Below are 25454 nucleotides of genomic sequence, written 5' to 3'. Positions count from 1 at the left end.
ATAGAGAATGGACTTGATGATATGGGGTGGGAGGGCGAGGCTGGGGTGAAGTGAGAGTAGCATTGACATACACACTACTGAATGTAAAATAGTTGGCTTGTGGGAAGCAGCAGCATAGCACAGGGAGATTGCTTTGCGATGACCTAGAGGGGTGGGACAGGGAGGGTGGGAGGGAGGCTCGAGAGGCAGGGGATATGGGGACATGTGTATGCATATGGCTGATTCGCTTTCTTGTGCAACAGAAACTAACTCGGTATTGTGAAGCAATTATACTCCAATAAAGATGTATTAAAAAAAAAACCAAAACAAGAAACCCCCCCAAACTGCAAAGGATATTATTGGAACAATTGGAGACACTTGAATATAACTGTGTATTGGATAACTAGTAAAAAGAAAAAAACAAACCTTGTTTAATATAGTTGATTCATAAGCTTGAGCTCCAAGCAGCACTATAACATATGCCCCAAGGAAGCTTCTAACTCATGCATTTTTTCCGTAAGGCCCATTCCAGTCTTGGGGGTCATTTTACACAGTGAAATCAGTAACAAGACATAAAAATGTGAAAAAGGTGGCACAAAATAGGCTGTGGAAAGGACACATTACGGCATGAGAGCTGAAACAAGAAGGCAGAGCTTCATCTCGTTCCACCTCAGCTGGGGGATCTGTGGGACAGGCGACCTCAATTACCACTCAAAGCATCTCTGAAAATGACCAGGGCGTGCCACGAGTATTGACTTGGGAGTTACAAATAAATGTTTTATCGAGGAAGTGAACTTGCAAATAATGAAGTTCGACCGCAGTTTATAAAGAACTCTGATTGACCTGATCTTCCTTTAGCATAGCATTTTTTCATCACCATTCCTATCATGGTCCATCATTTCTTTCCTCATTTAATACTCTGCCATCAGCTAAATCTTCCCACTGGAGGGCCCTATTTCGTCATGTCATTTTTCTGCTCAATGCTGATTGCTAACTTGTATTGAGAACTTTCTATGTGCTGTGTATTGTCTCATTCCATCCTCACAATTGGAGGTAGGAACTTTTATCTGGAGAGGTGAAGTGACTTGCCCATGGATCGGAATCACAGCTCAGGCCCTTTCTTCCTGAGGGCGAAGTCCTGCTCTTCTCACAGTCAGCATTTCCCGAGCAGCCCTAGAACCTTGGTGTTGCTTTAGGAAAAAGTGTGCGCTGGTCAGAGAACCTTGGGAGACCCTTGGCTGAACTAGGTTAAAACATTTTTTTCCTGTAAAGTTTTTTTCTTAGAGCTTTTTATACACTATGTCTTGTATGTTTTCAGGAAGGGAGTGTCAATTCTATGGTGGTTTCCATCCTTGAGTCCTGGAAATTTATCTCCTGGAACATGTTGAGAAATAAAATTTGGGGAAACTGCTGCTCTGGTGACTTTAGAAGAATAGATAGAATGCAGGGAATTAAAAGGAGAGGGAAACTTAGGTGTGGATGTTGTGATCTTGGGAAAAGCCAGTGGCCAGCCTGACATGCAGAATAGAAAAGATGAGGATGGAGAGAGGAGGAAGAGTATTTCCAGTTGCATTGTTACTGGAGATTTCTGGTGTTGGAGCTGGGATTCTTGGGGGACTATAAATTCAGGTTGATTTGCTTTTCCCTAATTCTGCCACTGCTATTTATTAGCTATGTGACCCCCGAGGCTGTTTGTCTCTCTGTAAGTGTGGTTTGAGAATTAACATGAGGGAATGCCTCGTGGTGCCTGGGAACAGTAAGTGATCAATAAAGCTGGGTCCTTCTTTCCCTGGTGGCTTTGCCTGCAGTGGTTTTTCCTTCCTCATTTGATGGCTTTTTGGCCTTTTGTCACAAGGTGGCATGCCACGTTAAAAAGAATCTGGAGTCGGTTGGCTTTTGTTTTGAACCTGCCAGTACTTTTTTTTTTTTTTTTGGTAGCAGATTTAACACAGCTTAAGTCATTTTACATAGGGTTTTAATTTTTTAATTTTTAAACATTTATTTTGTTTTATTTTATTTTGGGGGGGGATATGACCTTTATTGAGCTTATCCACCGGAGTGGAAATAATGTCAGTACAAAACCCAGTGTTTGTCACTGTAACTTCTACATCACAATTAAAATCCAAACAGTTTTTTAAAAACAGTCATCTCAATCAAAACCCACTACTTCAGAATCAATAGCTTCTTTGAAGCCACAGTAACACTTAAATATGGTTAAGCCTAGAATGCAGAAATTTGGTTGATTGGAAAACTAATTAAACTTCCAACTTGCTCAAACAGAATTACAAAAAGGCAAAGTTGTGTTTTTCACAGAGATACAGTCCACTGGAATCACCAGCACTGGACAGCTGTTAGAGTATGTGGAGTCCTGAGATAATAAGGAATCCAGGCATCCTTTAGACAGTCTTCTGTTGTCCTTTCTTCCCAGAGATTTGTGGATGTGTGGAATGACACCACCACCAGCAATCGTAGTCTTGATGAGAGAGTCCAAGTCTTCATCTCCACGAATAGCAAGTTGCAAGCGACGAGGCGTAACACGCTTTACCTTCTGGTCTTTTGACGCATTTCCTGCCAATTCAGGTACCTCCACGGTAAGGTACTCCAGAATGGCTGCGCTGTACACAGCGGCAGTCGCGCTCACACGTCCATGGCTGGTCGCCCTAGATTTCAGGTGTCCATGAATACGGCCCACCGTATTTCCTCTCTGCGAGCGGGAAACCGCCTTTGTCTTGGCCTTTCTGGAGTCCTTCCCAGCCTTGCCGCCAGCCATTTCGAATTCTGCTGAAGCTCAAACAAGCAAGGCAGAGAAAGTACTAGTCAGACACCCAGCGAGAACCTGCCGCCTACGGCTTCGTCGCGCCACGATTCAAACTGCTATGTAGGGTTTTTAGATGATAGTATATGCCTCTTCAATTCTTTAAGCTGCAGCAAATAGGATATTTTAAATTTCTACATGTCAGTGTGGCAGGGCAAACCTTCTAGACCCCCATGGATAATGACAGTGCGGAGATCACCAGATCTTTGATTTAGGAGCACCTTGTCCAGGTGACAAAAAGGGATTCAGTATGAGGCTAAGTGTATTTACTTCCTGTTATGAAAGTTATCAACGTAGAGATTGAATAACTTTATTTTGAAATAACTTCAGACTTACAGGAAAGTTACAAAAATAACTCAGAGAATTCCTGTATAAACTTTAGATTCCCCAAAGGTTGACATTTTACCGCACTTGCTTTAGTCTATTTTTTTTCTGAGACCTTTGACAATATGCTGCAGACAGGATGGCTCTTTACCCTTGAATAGTTCCGTGTATATTTCCCCAAATCACAACTGCTGTACAATACCAAAATCAGGAAGTTAACGTTGATACAGCACTAAGCACTTCATTCAAATTTTGCCAAGTGCCCCACTAGTATGATTTATAGTAAAGAAAAATAAGTTATTTTCAGTTCCAGAATCCAGTCCGTGATCACACATTGCATTTAGTTGTCATGGCCCTTTAGTGGCTCTTAACTTTGGACAACTTCAACCTTTGTCATTCATGACTAGGTTTTCTTTTTCTTTTTTTTTAAATACATTTATTTATTTGTTTGTTTTTATTTTTGGCTGTGTTGGGTCTTCATTGCTGTGGACTTTCTCTAGTTGCGGCGAGCAGGGGCTACTCTTCATTGCAGTGTGTGGGCTTCTCATTGTTGTGGCTTCTCTTGTTGCGGAACACGGACTCTAGGTGCACGGGCTTCAGTGGTTGTGGCACGCGGACTCAGTAGTTGTGGCTTGCGAGCTCTAGAGCACAGGCTCAGTAGTTGTGGCACACGGGCTTAGTTGCTCTGTGGCATGTGGGATCTTCCTGGACCAGGGCTCGAACCTGTGTCCCCTGCATTGGCAGGTGGATTCTTAGCCACTGTACCACCAGGGAAGCCCATGACTAGGTATTTTTGAAGAATGCAGGCCAGCTGTTGTGTAGAATGCCCCTCAATTTTGGTTTGTCTGATGTCCCATCAGGAGTAGATTCTGGTTATACAGTTTGGGCAGGAATAACACAGAGCTTATGTTTTCAGGACATCAAAGCAAGCACACATCTGTCCCAGTACTGGTGATTTTAACTTTGCCTGCCTTAATGCCCAAGGTGGTGTCCACCAGGTATCTCCACTGTAAAGTAGCTATTTTTCTCCTTTATAATTATTAGAGTACCTTGTGTGGAGAGAGACTGATTAATAAGTCAAACAGAACATGTTCGTTGTAATTTTTACTAACAGCAGTATGTAGACTTGAACTAAAGTGGCCCTGTGATATGACAGAGGAGATATACAATTTGTGTGTAACAAATTATAATCTTTACATATATAAATGCTTCTTGTCTGGTTGAAGAAAAACCCAGATGTGGGGGGAGGGGGAGTATATAACCTTATCCTGAAATCTGCCTGTTTTCAGTCTCTTCCATCCCAGTGTCTCTTGGACCAGAGCACTGAGCTTTCATTTTATACAAAATTTGTGACATTATTTCATCAAATTTTATTTTATTTATTTATTTTGGCTGCCCTGCATGGCTTGCGGGATCTTAGTTCTCCGACCAGCAATCGAACCCGTGCCCCCTGCAGGGGAGGCTCGGAGTCCTAACCACTGGACTGCCAGGGAATTCCCATTATTTCATTATGAAAAGGAATATTCTCTAGAAAATCGCTGGAAAACAGAGTAAAAAGAAATTCATGTTACCATCTAAAGTCTACTAGTGGCTTTTTGGTGTGTAATAAGTTTTAAAACTGATTTTGCAAGTTAGCATGGAAACCTTACCATTAATTTTTTTTTTTTTTTTTTTTTTTTTTTTGCGGTACGCGGGCCTCTCACTGCCGTGGCCTCTCCCGTTGCGGAGCACAGGCTCCGGACGCGCAGGCTCAGCGGCCATGGCTCACGGGCCCAGCCACTCCGCGGCATGTGGCATCTTCCCGGACCGGGGCAGAACCCGTGTCCCCTGCATCGGCAGGCGGACTCTCAACCACCGCGCCACCAGGGAAGCCCCCTTACCATTAATTTTGACAGTTTTTCATGAGGAAATTCTAAATCTCAAAGGAACCAAATACATTTGTATTCTGTGTATGTAAATGACACCCCTGGGGTTGTGCAGTGCACAACCTGTACAAACGTACACATGGCCCTAACTATTGGTGCTGTGTTCATCTTTTAGTTGTAGCATGGGGCTGGCCACTTGAGAAGTGTTTGGGGTAGCTGGAGTTACACACAGTCATACTAAGGTTCACAGCAACACTTCAGAAAGCAGCTAGTAAAGAAGCATATCGGTTTAATTGGTTAATTGAATTTTATGCCAGGCCCTTTACTTGCCCATTGGCAAGGGCCTCAGAGTCCTATGTGGACTCATCAGCTCTTGGAGGGCTTAGGCCTTCTCTCATTCTCTCAACTACAAAAAGTACACTTATTATCTACAGGGACGATATCAAATAGTTCTATTCATTTGAATGCAAAAGTGAAACAAGTCCAATTCATATTTATTATAAATTGTTATTCACAGCACTATTTAATTACAAGGGAAAAGTAGTTAATGTCTTTTGCAAGTGATTATGTTTTAACCAGGGGTATGTACGTAAAGAAACCCTGGGGGGGGTCTGCCTCCCCCCTTTCTTTAATAAATGGGGGGCCTGGAGAAGCCACTCCTGCCTGTATTTCATTATCGGTTTGAAATTTTAGGTGGCATCTCAGTCTTCCTAGAGTGTTGGCAAATGGCACTGACCAGATCCCTCCCCGGAGCCAAGTGCTGCTCCAAGTATCCACTCTGACCAGCTTCTGTGCCCCCCCGAGGCAGCTGGCCATCTTCCCTCAGCACAAGCTGGAAGCAAGGAGGAAGAGGTCACTTTTACTGTATCCCCATCAGAGAGCTGTTGCTTCTTAGTAGAGCCTGTGAGCATTGAGGAGTGGGAGGTCTGACTGCTCCACGGGGAGATGCCTGTGTGGATTCGAACTCTCACCAAACAGTTGGGACGGTTTAGGATGTTCTCGCCTAAAATACAGGCTTTCTGGCATAAAGCAAAGTTATTTTGGAGGGCCCTGGGGCACCTTAGGGATACACAGTTGTTTCCCAGTAGTTGAAAGCAGCATAACTTGTGACTATGCAGACTTCTAAAAAACACTATGGACAGAGATAAGTGATGGTAAATGAAATAAAAGTCACAAAGGCAGATGCCCCAATCACGGGCTAGGACCTGTGCCGTTCTCCACGCTGGTAGTTTCTGGTGAGAGGGCAGCAGCAGTTTCTCCAGTTACAGTACACCAGCCAGTGACCTACAGATATGGAGACAGTCTCCCTTCTCTGACCCTATCCCTCCTCCAACTCCCCCCTGGGAGCCTCCCCTCTCCACCGCCATGTCCCTCAGCTCCTCGCCCTGCTGGCCTTGGCACCATCCAGAACAAGAGGGCTTCACCCAGCAGCTTCCTGTCCCAGGGCGCTGAAGTTGTCTGCAATCTGCAAGCTGAGCGCTGCAGAACCCCCAGGGGGCGCTATTCACACTGAGGCGCAGGAGATGGCATGTTCACTTAAAAAGAAAATTCGTGGCACAAATCAAAGTGTCTTGAAAGATGGGTGTCTTATCTAATTCACATAACGGTACATTATGGAGTGGCAGCGTCCTTGATCCAACTCACCCATCATCTCTGGGTGACCTATTATTGATGTAGGGCCTACTTTCCTCCATTGATCTTCATACTCCTAAATTGTATCCAGGGTACACAGTCCATAATGCGCTTTATAGAATACATGCAAGAATCAAATACCCCTCCTCCCGTATAATATATGAACCTTGAATTAAACAGTCTCGGTATCAAATGGGGTGTTGTAGGGACCTTCTGTAACTGTATAAACCTAAATAATGGAAGTGAGTCTGTTTTCTCCTATGCAATGAACACTGCATTGTACAGATCAGGGGTCATCAAACTCTTCCTGTAAGCGTTCAGGTAGTAAATATTTTAGGCTTTGTAGGCAAACAGTCTCTTGCAACTACTCAATTCTGCCTTGCAGTGCAAAAGCAGCCATGGGGTCCCAATAAAAGTTTACTTACGGACACTCAAATGTAAATTTCATATACTTTTCATGTGTGATGAAATATTATTCTTCTTTTGATTTTTTCAACCATTTAAAGATGTAAAAACTATTTTTAGCTTACAGCCTGTACAAAAACAGGGAGCAGGCTGGATTTGGCAGCAAACTGGGCGGCAGTTTGCCCTGTTATAGGTAATTTATAGACTTTTTCCAGCTCAAACATGATTATGTACTTAGCTTGACTAGAAATTAATGTCCCAAGTTAGTATAAGTATTAATCCCATTGCTTAGTCATTTATTTGACAAAGTAGAACCAGGTGTTTCTTTTCGGAAAATACTATTAAAAAGGAGTATCTTACTTGCTCAAATAATTCCTGTCCTTTCTCCCTGGGGCTGGATAACAGGCCAGCCCCATGCCCCCTGGGGATGCTTACTGAGGAAGGATGGCGCGGGCCTGAGAGGAGAAGCACGGTTGGACGCTTGGTGAACCCAGTTGGGTGTCAGTGTAGCCCCTCCCCTATAAAGCAATAACCTTGTAGAGGTTGGCCCTTGAGTGGCACCTGGAAATAGTGCTGGCCCTGGGCTTGGGCTCTGAGTCTGTCACTCACTGAAGCTGCTGCCTGCAATTAAGAAGGGCCCTTCTGAGCCTGAACCCCAGTCTGCCCCAGGACACTGGACTGATTCCACCCTGAACCCAGTTCAGCCTTATCGGAATCTGGTCCCCACGGCCAGCCTGCTTGCCCCCGACTAGCTGGCACCTCCTTTTATGGAGAGTGGCACAGAAGAGCTTATTCCTAACAGAGCTGATCTGTCCCCCTTTCTGCTGGGTTCAAACTCTTAACCGGTTCTCTTCCTGCTGTATACATGTCCTCCTCTCCTCGCTGGGCTGCTTCGTGTGGCCCAACAGAGGAAGCTCTTCTATCTTACATTTCCTAAATGATTTGAGGGAGGTCTTTACCATTTCCCTCTACTAACTCTTTCTCCAAACCTGTCCCAACTCAAGGTGCACCTAATCAACAGACATCTCACAAGGGGACTCGCCTGGGGGTGGGTGGGTGTCCTTTTCTCTCATGTCACCCTGGATGGAAGGGTGCACAATGATTGGTTAGAAAGTCAGCCCAAGAGCCAATTCCTCACCAGAGGCACAGGGCCCCAACAGAGACACAGAAGGTGGTTCCATCGACCGGTGCTGGAAGCTTCATGTACCTCCTGTCAGCATCGCCTCTTCCCACTGTCAAGGTTAGGCTGCCAGTAGGGGCTTCTTTCTCAAGCAACCTTACGGCAACATGTCACTTTGTGTGCGTGTTGGAGGGGAGGAGTGAAGCTACGCATCCATCTCCTAAACGTTAAGAGTCATATATATGGATTTTATTTTTTAGAATATATTTCCTTTTATTTATTTATTTGGCTGTGCCGGGTCTTAGTTGTGGCACGCAGGATCTTTTAGTTGCGGCATGTGGGATGAAGTTCCCTGACCAGGGATCGAACCCAGGCCCCCCTGCATTGGGAGCGTGGAGTCTTAACCACTGGACCACCAGGGAAGCCCCCATATAAATGGACTTTTAATTAATATCCTCTGAACAAAATAACCCATCAGTACTTGCATCATCAGAAGACTTGCAGGCCCAGTGGCCATCACTATTGCCCATTGCCTAATTCTCTTTACATGCCTTGCTCAACACGTGTGACATATCACGTACAAATGCAGCGCTGATGCAGCTTCTGAGAATCCCCTTCCTAACTTTTCGAGGAATCAAGTGACACAGGTCAAAATTTCTTGCTGTGTGACCATGAGGCCTCTGGGTAGCTCTACTGGGTGTTATTTAAGAAAACAAAAATTTAGATATAGTCATTTTTAAAAGTTGAAACTTTGCAGAAAATAGACCAAAATGAAGAAGGTGAAGAGGAAAAGCTTCACAGACTTTTAAAAAGTTAACTATACAGCCTTTTACTTCTAGCTTGAAAAGAAAAAAAGGACCCTTAAATTAATAGGAAACTATTTACAGGATTAATCACATTTTAAGCCAGGACACTCAGTGTCCCTTGTTACAGGGAGAGGCTGGGACAGCTTAGGTGACCTGCCCAAGGGGCCCAAGCTCCTTGCCATAGCCAGGAGAGGACCCCGTCTCCTGACCGCCTGGCCCCACCCACAATGTACAAAATATCAGAGGGGTGCCACAGCCATTTTGATAACAAATAATTATGGGCCTTTTTAGTGTTTAAGAGAAACCTTAATTTTTTTGGTATGTAGAATCGGTCTAGAAACTTGTAGGATTTAGGAAATTCTTAGTTTAAAAAAAAGTAAGTTTTTCTCTCCCACAGGACCCAGGACCTCTCCCCAGGCACCCCCGGGTCTTTTCATGACAGGAATAAGGAGTCGTGGGCTCCATCAAGTCCTGACAGGCACATCCGCAGCTTCACTGTCTCAGGGTCCTCCTTCCACGGGCTGGTGGCTTGGATCCGTGCTTTGGTTCAAAGTGTTTTGGAGAATGTCTTCTTGCTTATTCTCTGGAAACGACACGATGGACACAGAGTCCCAGGCATCATCCTTTGGCGAGCTGTCCTTGTCCAAGGCGTCTAAGATGGGCTGAGCTGGATCCTTTAAATACTTGAAAAGGTTGAACACCATTATCATAATTTGTTTAGCAGTTCCAAATACCAGAACTTCATACTTTAGTTTTAGTTGGCATAATCCTATTTCATTCAGGTATAACTTCCAATTCTGTCCACCAACGAAGTAACTTCTAAAACCGGACCCCTGTTCACCCCCCATCTCAATAACTCACACGAATCCAAGGGCCAACCCAGGGAATACTCTGAAAGCACGAAAGGGCAGCGTAACTCAGGAAAAGCAAGTTCTGACTTGCTGCACTGGATGAGGGCTTGTGGATTATCAATCCTAAAATGTCTCTGGAATTCTAACTTTTCAGGGAAGGAGGAAATGGAGCCTCTTGTTCAACTACCATGGGGGCAAAGAGGGAAAGTTCACGAGCATTTTTCTCAGTCACTCCACCCACTGGTTGGTTCTACTTCACACAACACACGGGGTGCAGAGGATCTGTGCTATGCAGCCCTGGGCGAACCAGAAAGTGCAGGTCCTCAAGGCAAAGTGCCGGTCCACAGGCCTTAACTTGCCCTGGCCCTCCTGCCTTGGCTCTGCGCTTAGCCATCAATTACCAAGTTACCAAGAACCAACTGCCTGGCTCTTGGAAATGGTGAAAGATACTGAAATACGGTCAGCTTAGAGCTGGCTGATGAGAAGACGAATAACCACGAATCACGCGCACTTGTGAAACCTCAAAAATATAAGTGAAACCTGATTCATTATTCTCATGTAACTTCAGTGACCTTTGATATAGACTTTTCACACTTTCTCAGAAAAGTGAACCGAAACACTTTATGTTTTAGATTCAAGCACCAAAGGAACAACTAGTACTAAATTCACTTACTAGGGTCCTGCTGCTAGTTCTGTGAGACGGAGTTATTTGTTTGTTTGTTTTTTAAATTTTTTGCCTGTGCCACGTGGAATGCGGGATCTTAGTTCCCTGTCCAGGGATTGAACCTGTGCCCTCTGCAGTGGAAGCTCAGAGCCTTAACCACTGGACCACCAGGAAAGTCCCGAGACAGAAATTATTGATGCAAGTAAAATTCTGAGTTGAGAGCTGTTACGTTGTGACAGTATTAACCAGGGAAGGTTTTTTTTGTGTGTTTTTTTTTTGTGGTAAGAACACCTAACATGAGTTCTACCTTCTTCACACAGTTTTAAGTGCACAACACAGTACTACCTACAGGCACAATGTTGTACAGCAGAAACCAGAACTTATTCATCTTGCATAACTGAAACTTTATACCATTTGAAAGCAACTCCCCGCTCCCCCTGCCGCCTGGCCCCTGGTAACCACTGTGCTACTCTCTGCTTCTATGAGTTTGACTATTATTCTATTTAGATTCTTGATAGAAGTGGAATCCTGCAGCATTTGTATGGAGGTTCCAGTAGGGAATTTAACATGTGCTTCGCATAACGTCTGTGTACTTTAAACACCTCATGACAGATGAAGGGAAACAAGTGACTACAGCTCTTTCTAGAAGCACCACTCTGTCTTTACAGACTAGATACAACAACATAAGGTTCTGTTTCCAGTACTTTGACCCTGATCTTACTGCAGAATGATGAACCCCCAGAAGCAAATGGTTCCAAATATGCTTGTATCAGCTAGCTTCTGATCCCAAGAACGTCCCGGCTGTCTCCTCAGAGGGCCTGGTTCCCTCGCAGAGCCTCAGGGGGTCGCTGGAGCTGGGCAGGAAAACAGGACTTTCCATAAGACCTACCCACTCCACTTTTCTTTCTTAAATCCTTTAAAATACTAGTAACATCCCCTGTGTACTCGGCGTGCAAGGCTTTGAACTCACGGCTCTGGGTGTTTACTCTAGAATCCTCCTGCCTGCACACTGTCTGACCCAAAGCTCATGCTCTTGACTGCTGTCCCCACTGGTCCATGTCCCCTCCAGCCAGGCTCCAGAAGCCCGGGACTCTCGTGTTGTCTCCAGAGGGACCTACTGCGGCCGATCTCCTGTCCGGGCCAGACCAGGCCACCTTTTGGCCAACCTCGTGCCATTAAAAAAATTAAAAAAAAAATTTTTACTTTATTTAACTAATTAATTAATTAATGTATTTGGCTGTGCCGGGTCTTAGTTGCCGCATGTGGGATCTTCGTGGCGGCATGTGGGATCTAGGTCCCTGAACCCGGGGGATTTAACCCTGACCCCCTGCATTGGGAGTGCCGAGTCTTAGCCACTGGACCACCAGGGAAGTTGCCCCCCAATTTTTTTTTAATTGTGGTAAAATACACATAACATAAAATTTACCATCTTAACCATTTTTAAGTGTACAGCTCAGTAGTGTAAAGTCTATTCACATTGTTGGGCAATGATCACCACCATCTGTCTCTAGAACTTTTTAATTAATTAATTAATTTATTTGGCTGTGCCGGGTCTTAGTTGCAGCATGTGGGATCTAGTTCCCTGACCAGGGATTGAACCCGGGCCCCCTGCATTGGGAGTGTGGAGTCTTAACCACTGGACCACCAGGGAAGTCCCTAGAACATTTTTCATTTTGCAAAACTGAAACTGTCCCCGTTAAACACTCACTGCCCATTTCCTCCCTCCCTCCGAACCCTGGCAACCACTATTCTACATTCTGGTTCTGTGAATGTGAGTACTCTAAGCACCTCATATAAGTGGAATCATGTAGTATTTGTCTTTTTGTGACTAATTTATTTCCCTTATCATAATGTCCTCAAGGTTCATCCATGTTGTAGCATGTCTCAGAATTCCCTTCCTTTTTAAGGCTGAGTAATATTCCATTCATATGTATACACCACATCTCTCTCTTGTTTTTCTGGCTGCACCTGTGGCTTGCAGGATCGTAGTTCCCTGACCAGGGATTGAACCCGAGGCCAGAGCAGTGAAAGCGCCAAGTCGTAACCACTGGACTGCCAGGGAACTCCCACCACATTTTATTTATACATTCATCTGTCGATGGACACTTGGGTTGTTTCTACCTTTTGGCCGTTGTGAATAATGCTGCTATGAACATGGGTGTACAAAGAACCAAGTGCTGCTTTTAACACAAATCTCAGTGTCATGGCTTTGTCCACTGCTCTACTCTTAGGCGTTACCAGGGGGGCATGAAAGGCTGACATGTCACCCTTTTAAATGTGTACACACATACCTCTTCTATTTGTGATGGGATGCTTGGTGCAGAGTGAAACCAGTATTTAACCAGGCCTCTGTATTTCAGTACCAGGAAGAGACAGGCCCCCACCAGCACTGACAGCAACAAAAAGGTTCCCACAGAGATCAGGATGACTTGTTGAAGCTTGGTAGCGGCTAAACAGGTGACATAAAAGTGAACAAGATGACCATCCTACATACGATACAAACATCGGGTAATTTCTCAGCCACCACTGCAATAAATAGAGTTCTCGGCCACCACTGCAATAAATAGAGTCCCAGTAAACTGGATGGATACTGCCCCTCCTCCACCCAGCCCTGTATGCTTTAATTAATAGCTAGTAAAGGCAAGCCTAAAACAAAGCAAGTGTTAGCTGTCTGGCAGCTCTTGCTACTGGAGACTTCAGCACGAGCTTGTTATGTCTACAGTGAAGTGCTGTCCTAGCCCCTTCTCTCTGGGTCTCCGCACTCTCACCACCCTCCACCTAATAAGGAATCCCTGATTGCACTATTTTAGGAGTGTTCTGTTCCCATCTCAGAAAGGACTTAAGAAAGCATACATTACCATCCACTGTTGTTTCGGAGCAAGATATGTTGCTTAAATGCCCAGGTCTAGAGATGTTTTCTTTTGCCAAAAACAGTTCTGCCTTGAGTTGGAAACAGTATACTCTTAAGGGTTTTAAATCATTCAACGTGATGAAGTTGCTCCTGACACGGTGTGTCACCTACGTAAAATACACCAAGAACCACACCTGAAAATCACCCACATAGATATGGTCAAGCCCCTTCCATCTTCTCCAATGTTTCCTCAAATATCACGCTGAACACAATAACCAAAGAAGAAGGTAATTCTGTTTCTAAACAAACAATACCAATTTTATATGTATCACATATGCTTATAGCAGACAAATTTTATATGTGAAAATTGGTGAGGAACGTCAAGAAAGATGCTGATGGCATTAGAGCTGTGTTTCTGGCTGTGAGGGCCGAGGGCCCAACCGAAGCCCCATCACAGCAATGGAGGGTCCAAAGCTGGACTTTAGCAAATCCCAGTTTCTAGGACGAAATTTTCTCCTTTCAAATGAACATTTTGTATTTCATGGTTAATCTCATCTAGATACTTGAAGTTAGTCAACAAATAAAGGAAAAAAGTCATTCTAGGAGATAATGTTCCTTTGGTTCCCAATCTGCTTCTGGTTTTCACTGAAATGTGCTGACTCCTTTTATAGTTTTGGTCAAAATGATCTGAGTGATTTATGTCATCAGGAAAGAGTTGGGTCCCAAATTCTTAGCGGATTCTGTCCCCTCCTTCCCTCCCTGCTGCTACCCTCCCTCGGGTCTTGTCACCTCCACATGGTCAGTCAATGGTTCCTCACTCTCACCTCAGACAAACTGTCACTGTTCCACAGGGAAAGGAGAAAAAAAACCACTATATTACGGCTATATAGGATTTCTCATAAAGGACTGCTTTCATTTTTTTTTTTTTTTGTCTGCTGTGGGTCTTCGTTGCTGCGTGCGGGCTTTCTCTAGTTGCGGCGGGCGGGGTCTACTCTTTGCGCGGTGCGCGGGCTTCTCATTGCGGTGGCTTCTCTTGTTGCGGAGCGTGGGCTCTAGGCGTGCGGGCTTCAGTAGTTGCGGTGTGTGGCCTCTGTAGCTCCGAGGTATGCATGTGGGACCTTCCCGGACCAGGGATCGAACCTGTGTCCTCTGCATTGACAGGCGGATTTTTTTTTTTTTTTTGCGGTAGGCGGGCCTCTCACTGTTGTGGCCTCTCCCGTTGCGGAGCACAGGCTCCAGACGCGCAGGTTCAGCGGCCATGGCTCACGGGCCTAGCCGCTCCGCGGCATGTGGGATCTTCCCGGACCGGGGCACGAACCTGTGTCCCCTGCATCGGCAGGCGGACTCTCAACCACTGCGCCACCAGGGAAGCCCCAGGACTGCTTTCTGATTTTGAGATACTACAGTAGAATATACTATAGCCATTTGAAATGGTGGAATATCACACACACTCCGGAACGTGGAGGTGAAGCTGCTTACATATGTTGAGTGAAAAAAGGCAGATTTTTCAACAGTATATAGAACATCATCTTATTATTTATTTATTTATTTGGCCACGCTGCGGGACCTAAGTTCCCCGACCAGGGATTGAACCCGCGCCCCGTGCAGTGGAAGCGCGGAGTCTTAACCACTGGGCCGCCAGGGAAGTCCCATGATCTTATTTTTAAAAATACAAAATGATCATATTATATTTGAATAGTAGGATTAGAGATGAGTTTTAATTTTTTTTCCCTCCGATTTGAAATGATGACTGCCATGGCAGAGGAGAAACAGTTTTACTCCTGATGTCACAGAAAGCAATTTTAAGGACAACATTCTTTTTGAGTAGTTTATTTTGGCAGCCAGTTGGCTATTCCAAAAGTTAGAATCACAGACTGCGGAGAAGAGCTACCATGCAGGCCTGAGACCGCTGTCCTTAGAAAGGCTTGCTTGCAAGGCTGACCCAAGGCTGGCATCTGGGATTTGGATTTGAGCAGTGTTTCCGCCATTCCCTGACTGATAAGGGTGGTTTCCTGTATAAACAATGCTCTTTATGCTGAACACCTGCTCTCCCTCTGGGAGTCTGGAGTTTTGGTGTCTATGTTGGGCAGAGGGTGCCTGTGTGACCAGCCCCCAGTAAAAGCCCTGGGCACTGAGCCTCTAACGAGCTTCTCTGGTAGATAAGATTTCACACGTGCTGTCACGTCACTCTTGTTGTTAAGTGTGTCCTGGGTGACTTCCAGGGGAAGACTCGGAAGCTTATGCCTGGATTCCTTTAGACTTTGCCCCATGTGCCTCTTCCCTTTGCTGAGTTTGTTTTGTGTCTTTTCTCTGGAATAAATCACAGCCTCGAGTACAACTATACACTGAGTCCCATGCATCCTTCGAGCAAATCTAGGGGTTGGACTTGGGGACCCCTGACATACAGACTCACAGCTGGAAAGGAGATCGTACAGGTGGCTTTCAGAGTTACTTTAGCCCCAGAATCTTTTGTTCATGAAAGTCCAAAGTATACATGCTCTGGCTGAAAGGGAGAAAGGGGAATCCCTTCTGCATTCTTCCAGGCGTTCTCTATTCCAGTTGACCAGACCTTGACCTCAGGATTTCCGGTCCCTGGAAACGATTATTTCTTTCTTCCCTATTTGCTAAGAGCCTGTTCTTCAGTGAGTTTTGCCTTCCTCGGTGTTTTTACACTCACCACAAAGAAATGAAGAGCAAGTGCAAACATCAACTATGTGGGAGAGAAACAGCAATTAAGAGCATGGACCCTTGAGGCTAGATGTCTCCTCTGCTTTGCTGTCAGTTGCTGGCCTTGGGCTAGTTACTTAACCACTTGGTTTCCCTCTCTGTGAAACAGGTGGGTGTAAAGGTTAAATGAGATGATGTATCTAAAGTGCCTGGGCCAGGTGCCAGACACAAAGAAAGCTCTGGATAAACATAAGCTCTTATTCTTATAAAAAATTATAATAATGTTGAACTTAGGAAATCACGAATTTACACAGGTAGTAAAACATCACTAAATGTAGCTTGGAGGGACTTCCCTGGTGGTCCAGTGGTTACGACTCCACGCTTCCACTGCAGGAGGTGTGGGTTCGATCCCTGGTTGGGGAACTAAGATTCCGCATGCCGTGTGGCGTGGCCAAAAAATAGAGGAAAAAGAATGTAGCTTGGATAATCAGATACTGGAGGTGATTAAAGGCCGTCAGTTTTTTCTTGTGCTACCCAGGGCTGACCAGACCCCTTTTGGTCTGACCCACCTTTGTCAACCTTACCCTGCCCCAGCCCCTCACGTGGCCTGCATTTCTAAAGGATCCGAGCACGTGCAGTTCCCCAAATGTGCCGAGCCTCTTCCAACCTACTGGCTCTTCTCCCTAGAACACTCTCTCTCCTTCCAGTAGACTTTTCACCTATTCATATTGCCCTCTTTGCAAACCATGCAAACCAGAGAATTCATATAGTTAAACCTTGCAGACTGCAGTAGTAAATTCATTGCTGTAGAAACAGGCCCACAGAAGCTCCCCAAACTCCGGAGTGTGGCAAAGGCACCATGGGCACCGGCTGAGTCCAGACCCAGACCATGGGGACCATGTGATACCAGGCAGAGAGGGCCCTGCAGATGGGTCTGGTGGGAGGGGAGTCTCAGCACAGTGAGTAGAAGCAGAGGTCCTGAAGAGAAAGATCAGAACCGCTAAGGCTCAGCCCCTAAGGGGATACTGGGATACCCTGGTGTCCTTGGCCACTTTAAAGTAGACTTTCTTTTGCTATCCAGAAACTCCAAAGAAATGAAAATCAAAAACAAAGAGGAAAAATGCTCTTGCCTGTTTGCTTCCTCCCTTTTCCCAGTAGTAGACATAATACCAAAAAAAGGCCACGGAGGCAGGGACATCAAAGGGAGAAGAAAAGCTGATGATAAGGGAACCTTCTTCTGGGGTCACCCAGATGTCTTCTGGAGGCCCGATGGTGGCTGAAATAGAATTACAAACAAAATCAATCCATCAGTCTATGTATATACATAGATACATATATATACATACACATGTACATCATATATATATATATACAGAATATGTATATTGTACATGTAATTATATTTAGTACGGTACACACATGCATATATTTATATATGCCATGAGATTGCATTCAGACTACCAGAGGCTGTTCTGGGCACCAGATTTACTTGGAAGGCTCCGGGGCAGGTAGCCCAGTGGAGCTACAAAATGGCCCCAGGGGTTTCTGGCCTTCGCGGAAGGAGGGGTCCTCACAGTTGTCCACATGGCCGCGCCTGCCCACCCCCAGGAGACAGCTCAGGTGCAAGGATCGGGCAGGTACAGGGCACTCCCTGGCTCAACCACAGGAGCCAGTATTTCTGATGGCTCCTGTTACTCTGGAAACTCTGAGCCAGAGTTTCCAGAGTCCCCACAAGGGACATGCCCAGTTACAAGAACCCCTTCACTCAGCAATGCCCCAGACATGGTTTCCTACCAGGTGGTTAAGACTGGCCTGGTTGAAGTGCTATTTACCAACCAGAGGTCCTTCTGACCATAAGCAATGCTAGTAAGTCAAAAAGAGAAAAACAAATATCGTGTATTAATGCATATATGTGGAATCTAGAAAATGGTACAGATGAACCGGTTAGCAAGGCAGAAATACAGATGTAGAGAACAAACAGATGGACACCAAGGGGGGAAGTGGCAGGGTGATGGTGTGATGAATTGGGAGATTGGGATTGACATATATACACTAATATGTATAAAATAGATAACAAATAAGAAACTCCTGTATAGCATGGGGAACTCTAATTCACTTCGCTGTATAGTAGAAACTAACACAACGTTGTAAAACAACTATACCCCAATAAAAAAAGGAAAAGAAAAAGAAAATAACGTGGTTCATATGCCACCTTTATCAGGTTTCCAGAGAGCTGGAAGGTTAACCAAAGGTCAAATTTTCATGCAGAGAGGGAAAAGATTTTGTTAGCCCACCAAAAGTGGTGTTTACAAACTTTTAAATACGTGTATCTTTCTAGCTTTTTCTAATACAATGATTAAATATAATAACTGAGAAATATTACCATCATATGTCTATTTGTTAAGGCTTTTCATATAAGTCACAGGACAGCCAAGGACTATGGCTCATAATATGCTCTTAGAAGGAAGATTACGGCATTTATCAGCTGAGCATTTAAACTGTATAATTAACCAGAGGAACTCAGATCAAAATACAGGTTGTGTCCTCCAAGTTCTAAGAGGCCTGTTTCTGCACCTTCTATACACACAGATGATCATATCACGGTGACCAGTTCTGCGTTCACCAAAGTGGGGCTGGATTTCTCTCTCTCGCTTCCACACTCTGCCCTGGGCTCTCCCAGGTTGGGGAGGGTTAGGCATGTGTTCTGGTCACCTTTCTCTCTCTGTAAAAGTAACTGGTCCCTGCAGGGTTTGCACTCATGCCCTCTGATCTCCTTTGTTCTGGTGGAGGAACTAAGTCCAGACAGATACAGGGTCGGGCCTGGCCCACCTCAAGCCACAGCGATGTTAGTGGATTAGCTGTGTGTAACAAAAAGCTCTCATTAAACCCGCTCACAGATGCTGGCACTCACGTCTTCAAGCTACGCTTTTGAAAGCGAAGTGACTGGGGCATGGAACAACATGTGGACCTGCAGGCCCAGGGCCCCGCTGAGCAGATTCTCTAGACTTTTCTGTGACTTACCCACCGGAGTGGGCATGGGAGCCTGGATGACTAATCACTTAACCGCTGAAAGGTCAGCACCGAAAGACCTGCCTTTCTGAAGGGCGTGCCAGATGGAGAATCTGATACCAACGTGATGAGTCTGTCTCTTGAAGGCGGACAGTCTGCCTTTTCTCTGGGCCCTGAAGGAGGGCTCAGTGGATCTATGGGTCATTACTGATAGCAGTGTCCACAGACTGAGCGATCACTCTAAACCTGGCAACACGGACTTTATATCCGTGTCCACACAGATCTATGTAACAACCACAGAGGGCCATCCCCATTTCCCAGAGGGGGAAACTGAAGCCCAGAGGGACATTACTTGCCCAGAGTAACAGCCGGTAAGTGGCAGTGTTGGGATTTGAACCCAAGTTTATGTGATGCCAAAGCCTGCCCCCTTCAGGCACCATCTCATCCCTCTACCCTCAGTAAAGCATCTTCAAGTTGGTTACCCATCCTGACTTGACCGCAAGTGCTGAAAGCAGCGATGGGCTCTGAGAACACCACTGTCTTGAAGTTTACCAGTGACTCCCCACCAGTAACTAACCGAGGACATGGCTGCCCAACTCTGGCCGGGAGGAGAGAGAGCAGCAGCTGGCTGACTCTGGACCAGCAACTTCATGACAGGTCCTGCTTCTGATACTGCCATTACTTTTTTCTCCACTAATTCCCACTTAGGTAATGCTTGATAGCTCAGATGTGTGATGGTTCTCCACTCAAGGACAAATAACTTGTCCACAGAAGACCAGCCAGCAGGGACTGCACTGTCTTCTCGTACCATCCTCAAATTGCTAGCAAAAACCTTTTTTTAAAAAATAATTTTAAAAAAATTTATTTATTTATCTTGGTTGTGCTGGGTCTTAGTTGCGGTATGTGAACTCTTAGTTGCGGCATGCATGTAGGATCTAGTTCCCTGACCAGGGATCAAACCCGGGCCCCCTGTGCTGGGAGTGTGGAGTCTTAACCACTGCACCACCAGGAAAGTCCCTTTCTTAGCTTCTATAACAGAAAATTTCAAACATATAGAAAGTAGAGAAGACTGTAAACAAAGCTCATGTACTCATCACCCAACTTTAAAGCAACCATCAAGTCCTGACCAGTTTTGTTTCTCCTGTGCCCGTCCACCTTGTAAGGACCAGCTTGCCCCTCCCACTCTCTGGATTATTCTGAAAGAATCTCAGACATTACATCATTGCATCTGTAAATACTTCAGTATGTATCTTGAAAAGACCAGACTCCCCGCCTTTTTAAAAAAAATAACAAAATACCATTACAACACCTAAAGTCTATTAGCAACAATTCCTTTATAAATCATCAAAGATCTAGACAGTGATCACATTTCCCCAATTGTCTTATACCTTTGTTTAATTTGAATCAGGATCCCACGAAGTTCCATACTTTGTGTTTGCATAGACACCGGAGAAACATTAGGCATGGCTGACCATGTGAAAAACGAATAATTGAAGGAACACATCTATAGTGTCTGACGACTCTCATGCTCCCTTCCAACATCTGGGAGCATATCTGTTCATTCAATCATTCCACAGATATTTTCTCCTATGTGCCAGGTACTGTTCAAGGCTGAACTAAAATCCTTCCTGAACGTGAAAGAAGTTGTGCCATGTAACAGTGATCAGTGAAGCCAATATGCTAGTATTCCCTCCAGCACAGAGGTTAGCAAACTTTCTCAGTAAAGCACCAGAGTGAGTTGAGGCTCTGACTGGTCATGCAGCCCCTGTTGCGACTACTCAGCTCCCCTGTTGCAGCTTGGAAGCAGCCATAGACAGCATATGAAAAGATGGGGAAACTGCATTCCGATAAAACTTTTTTTTTTAAATTGAAGTATAGTTGATTTACAATATTGTGTTAGTTTCAGGTGTACAGCAAAGTGATTCAGTTATACATGTATTCTTTTTCAGATTCTTTTCCATTATAGGTTATTACAAGTTCCCTGTGCTATACAGTAGGTCCCTGTTGTTTATTTTATATATAGTAGTGTGTATATCTTAATCCCATACTCCAAATTTATCCCTCCCCCCCTTTCCACTTGGGTAACCATAAGTTTTTTCTCTATGTCTGTGAGTCTGTTTCTGTTTTGTAAATAAGTTCATTTGTATCATTTTTTTAGATTCCCCATGTAAGTGATATCATACAATATTTCTTCCTCTGACTTACTTCACTTATATGATAATCTCTAGGTCCAACCATATTGCTGCAAATGGCATTATTTCATTCTTTTTTATGGCTGAGTAGCATTCCATTGTACATATATAACACATTTTCTTTCCAATAAAACTTTACAAAAACCAGTTGGTGGGCAGGATTTTGACCTGCAGGCTGCGGTTTGACAACTCCCAGGCCTAGCAAATCACCCTCCCCTAGCCCCAGCTTCCGTGGTCGGTACTCGGGTTTGACGATCATACCCACCTGGGTGCTGGTTATTTAGGGTGATAGGCAGGACGGAGGGGCGTGGAGTCAGTACCGCTCAGCGAAGAGGAAAGTGAAGAAAACCTGCAAACGTTAAAGGAAGTTTGTACCCAAGTCGTCTTACCATTCCGATAGTGTTCGAACCAAGGCGCCTCTACCCAGGCAGAGACGAGGTCCCCCAGCTTAGCTCGGAGGCGTAAAGTGATGTTGAAATGCCGTGGGAAGCCCTCCGAGAGGCTGTTTGCGGTAAAGTTGCACTCTGTCCCGGTGAGGTGCGTACAATCCACCCTGCTGTCTTTTCTGTTGACGTCATACCAGGTACTACTCGTGCTGCTGCAAAGGGAAGAAGGATTTTACTTTGCACAAGTCTCTCTTTGATCACATATTAACAGTTTCCCCAGAGATGAGTTTTTATTTATTTATATTTTATTTTATTTATTTTTTTTTTGCGGTACGCGGGCCTCTCACTGCTGTGGCCTCTCCCGTTGCGGAGCACAGGCTCCGGACGCGCAGGCTCAGCGGCCATGGCTCACGGGCCCAGCCGCTCCGCGGCATGTGGGATCTTCCCGGACCGGGGCACGAACCCGCGTCCCCTCCATCGGCAGGCGGACTCTCAACCACTGCGCCACCAGGCAAGCCCCAGAGACGAGATTTTAATTCGATGTTTTTGATTGAGACATTGCTCACATACCATACACTACCCCCATTTAAAGTGGTACCACTACCCCCATTTAAAATGGATTTCAGTAAATTCACACGGGTGTGCAGCCTCAGCACAATCCATTTCAGGACACGTTCATCATCCCCTGAAAACCCCTGCACCTGCAGCAGTCGCTCTCCACTTCCTCCACCCCCCAAGCACGGTACCACTGATATACTTTCTACCTCTATGGAGTTGCCTGTTCTGGACATTTCACAGAAATACAATCATAAACTATGTGGTCTTTTGTGACGAGTGCCCTTCACTTAGCCTGTTTTACTTAGTATGTTTTCAAGCGTGATACATGTTGTAGCATGTATCAGTATTTCATCCCTTCTTATGACCAGATAATGTCCCATTGTATGTACATACCACATTTAGTTTATCCACTGATCTGCTGATGGGTACCTGGGTTGTCTCCACTTTTTGGCTATTGTGAATAATGCTAAGAATATTCACATGTAAATTTCTTTGTGAACTTATGTTCAGTTCTGTGGGGTGTATACCTAGGAGTGGACTTGCCGGGTCATATGGTAACTCTATTTTTAACTGATTTCCTGAGTAGCTGCACCATTTTACATTCCCACCCACAATGTATGAGGGTTCCAATTTCTCCTATCGTCACCAACACTTGTTATTATGCCTTTTTTATTTTATTTTTTAAATAAATTTATTTATTTTATTTATTTTTGGCTGCATTGGGTCTTCATTGCTGCACACGGGCTTTCTCTAGTTGCGGTGAGCAGGGGCTACTCTTCATTGCAGTGTGCAGGCTTCTCATTGCGGTGGCTTCTCTTGTTGCGGAGCAAGGGCTCTAGGCGCGTGGGCTTCAGTAGTTGTAGTACACAGGCTCAGTAGTTGTGGCTTGCAGGCTCTAGAGCGCAGGCTCAGTAGTTGTGGCGCACAGGCTTAGTTGCTCCGCGGCATGTGGGATCTTCCTGGACCAGGGCTCGAACCCGTGTTCCCTGCATTGGCAGGCGGATTCTTAACCACAGCACCACCAGGGAAGCCCATGCCTTTTTTACTGTAGCCATCCAAGTGGCTGTATTTTCCCTGGTGACTAGTGATGTTGAGTATCTTTTCACGTGCTTATCGGCTATTTGCATATCTTCTTTGGAGAACTGTCTACTCAAATCCTTTGTCTATATTTTAATTGGGTTATTTGCCTTTTAATTTTGAGTTGTAAGAGTTCTTTATACATTCTGGATACAAGTCCCTTATCAGATATATGATTTGCAAACATTTTCTGCCGTTTTGTTCTACAGTTGATTTTAATGCTTCAAACTCAGCCTCTGTAGCCTATGTCTTAGGCTGTTATAGGTGTTATATGTATGATACTGTGTTCATACAAACCATACCCATACTTCCTGCTGGGGTAGAGTTTGTTTTTACCCCATAGCTGCCCATTTAAAGAGAGTCTTGGCCACATGAAAACTTTGCCAAATGTAAGGCCATGCATCCTTGTAAGTGAGAATGCATTCCCCCGAGTCCCAATGCCACCTGCCCACGTGGGATTCTACTCGCTGACTCTGAGCTCTGTCCTTAGGTGACTGACTTGAGAAAAGGCAGGGAGGTAGCTCTAGAAGCCTCAGTAGTGCGGCAGCAGGCACTGTCCCCTCTAGGGACAGGTTGTGCCCTGGACAGCAACTCTGGCCTGGAAAGCAAGGCCAGGGGAGACAGGAGAAATGAGACTGGGGGGTCACGGCCACCAGCTCTCACACAACACATGTGCTTCTAAGTGTACCTCTGACCCTGCCTGGAGACTTATCTTCTGCTAATGTGGCGGGTGACCAGATGAAAGCCACATGTGGCCAGGGATTCCACAGAAGACGCCCACCGTACTCCACGCCCTGGGGCCACAGGCCCTAATGGGGAAAGGACCGCAAACCACAGGCAGCCCCTCTCAGTCTGGGGGTGCTGTGCTTCACAAGGGGATAAGTGATTTTTTTTTTTTAAGTTATACAGATACTTAAAGGTACTATAACCTTCTCCCTGCCAATCCCAGCTGTTGAACTGTGGCAAAAGGCCCTCTCCCTGATTTGCCAGGGAACTGACCACCCGTGTTCCATCTCCTCCCCTCACCTCCAAGCTTGCCCCTTTCGGATTTATCCCAGGGATGCAAGGGTTTTTCAATATACGCAAATCAATCAGTGTGATACACCACATCAACAAATTGAAGAATAAAAACCACATGATCATTTCAATAAATGTAGAAAAAGCTTTTGAGAAAATTCAACACCCGTTTATGATAAAAACTCTCCAGAAAGTGGGCACAGAGGGAACCTACCTCAACATAATAAAGGCCATATATGACAAACCTACAGCTAACATCAGACTCAAGGGTGAAAAGCTGAAAGCATTTCCTCTAAGGTCAGGAACAAGGCAAGGAGGTCCACTCTCGCCACTTTTATTCAACATAGTTTTGGAAGTCCTAGCCAATCAGAGAAGAAAAAGAAATAAAAGGAATCCAAATTCGAAAAGAATTTAAACTGTCACTGTTTGCAGATAACATGATACTATACATAGAAAATCCTAAAGACGCTACCAGAAAACTACTAGAGCTCATCATTGAATTTGGTAAAGTTGCAGGTTACAAAATCAATACACAGAAATCCGCTGAATTTCAGAACTACTTTTTAAAAGTGTTTCTCAAAAAAGGTGTTTAAAAGGGCACAAGCCATCCAAATTTAAATGAGAGCTGACACATGAAGGTCAGCAGTTTGCAGGGGTGGGGGGAAGTGGAGTTCTGGAAGGTGGCCTCCCCATCTAATTGCAAAGGACAAAAATAAGGTGCTGTGGGCCCCATTTAAATGGATAATGAAATGGACACAGCCTCACGAGCATGGCACTGCCCCATGTCTGGACTCCCACCCTCTTGCCCAGGCTTATGTTGAATCAGCCAGTCTGAGCCTTACCTAGCAAGTAGTCCTGGCTCCTGGCAATGTACTCATGTGGATGGCCTCGGTCCCTTTTACCTAATTTTGAAAGCAACCTCATCATGAGAGGGAGAACAGCATAATGATTAAACACATGGACTCTGGGGCCAGATTACCTGGGTTCAAATCCCAGTTACTTCACTTCTCTGTTCCTCAGTCTTCTTATCTATAAGATGGGATGAACTATAGCATCTGACTCTCAGGGTTGTCCTGACAGTTGAAACAGTGGACACCAGGAAAGTGCCTGGATCAGGGCCTGGTGCCTAGTAACCACCATCTAAATGTCTGTTAAACACCTGGGCAACCAATGATTTCACTGTCCAGCCTCTGTTACATCACTTCCAAAAATGATGAAGTTTTTTCCCTTTGAACT

The 25454-nt window shown here is 45.1% G+C and overlaps 1 protein-coding gene and 1 pseudogene across 2 annotated transcripts in view; both read right to left on the bottom strand.

Annotated features, from left to right (window-relative positions):
* Positions 1-113: 113 nt before the first annotated feature.
* LOC141278612 (histone H2A.Z pseudogene) lies at positions 114-8793 on the bottom strand (annotated as a pseudogene).
* Positions 8794-8943: 150 nt separating this feature from the next.
* The window catches only part of IFNGR2 (interferon gamma receptor 2), a 34632-nt gene continuing 18121 nt past the window's right edge, over positions 8944-25454 (bottom strand). The window contains exons 3-8 of one of the 2 annotated variants that reach the window (XR_002173892.3): positions 21570-21778; positions 17110-17255; positions 13320-13479; positions 12753-12910; positions 11183-11315; positions 9413-9629 (exon numbers count right to left, since the gene is read on the bottom strand). Coding sequence is in view for 1 of the 2 variants with exons in the window: in XM_019923079.3 (XP_019778638.1) it covers positions 9447-9629; positions 12753-12910; positions 13320-13479; positions 17110-17255; positions 21570-21778 (856 nt within the window). In the remaining variant the exon portion in view is untranslated. Of the gene's footprint in view, positions 9630-11182; positions 11316-12752; positions 12911-13319; positions 13480-17109; positions 17256-21569; positions 21779-25454 lie in introns of both variants that reach the window. The other variant, XM_019923079.3, reaches the window with a different exon arrangement.

The sequence above is a fragment of the Tursiops truncatus genome, chromosome 4, assembly GCF_011762595.2.
Source record: "Tursiops truncatus isolate mTurTru1 chromosome 4, mTurTru1.mat.Y, whole genome shotgun sequence".
Lineage (NCBI taxonomy): Eukaryota > Metazoa > Chordata > Mammalia > Artiodactyla > Delphinidae > Tursiops > Tursiops truncatus.
This window is presented reverse-complemented; position numbering and strand designations above follow the sequence as displayed.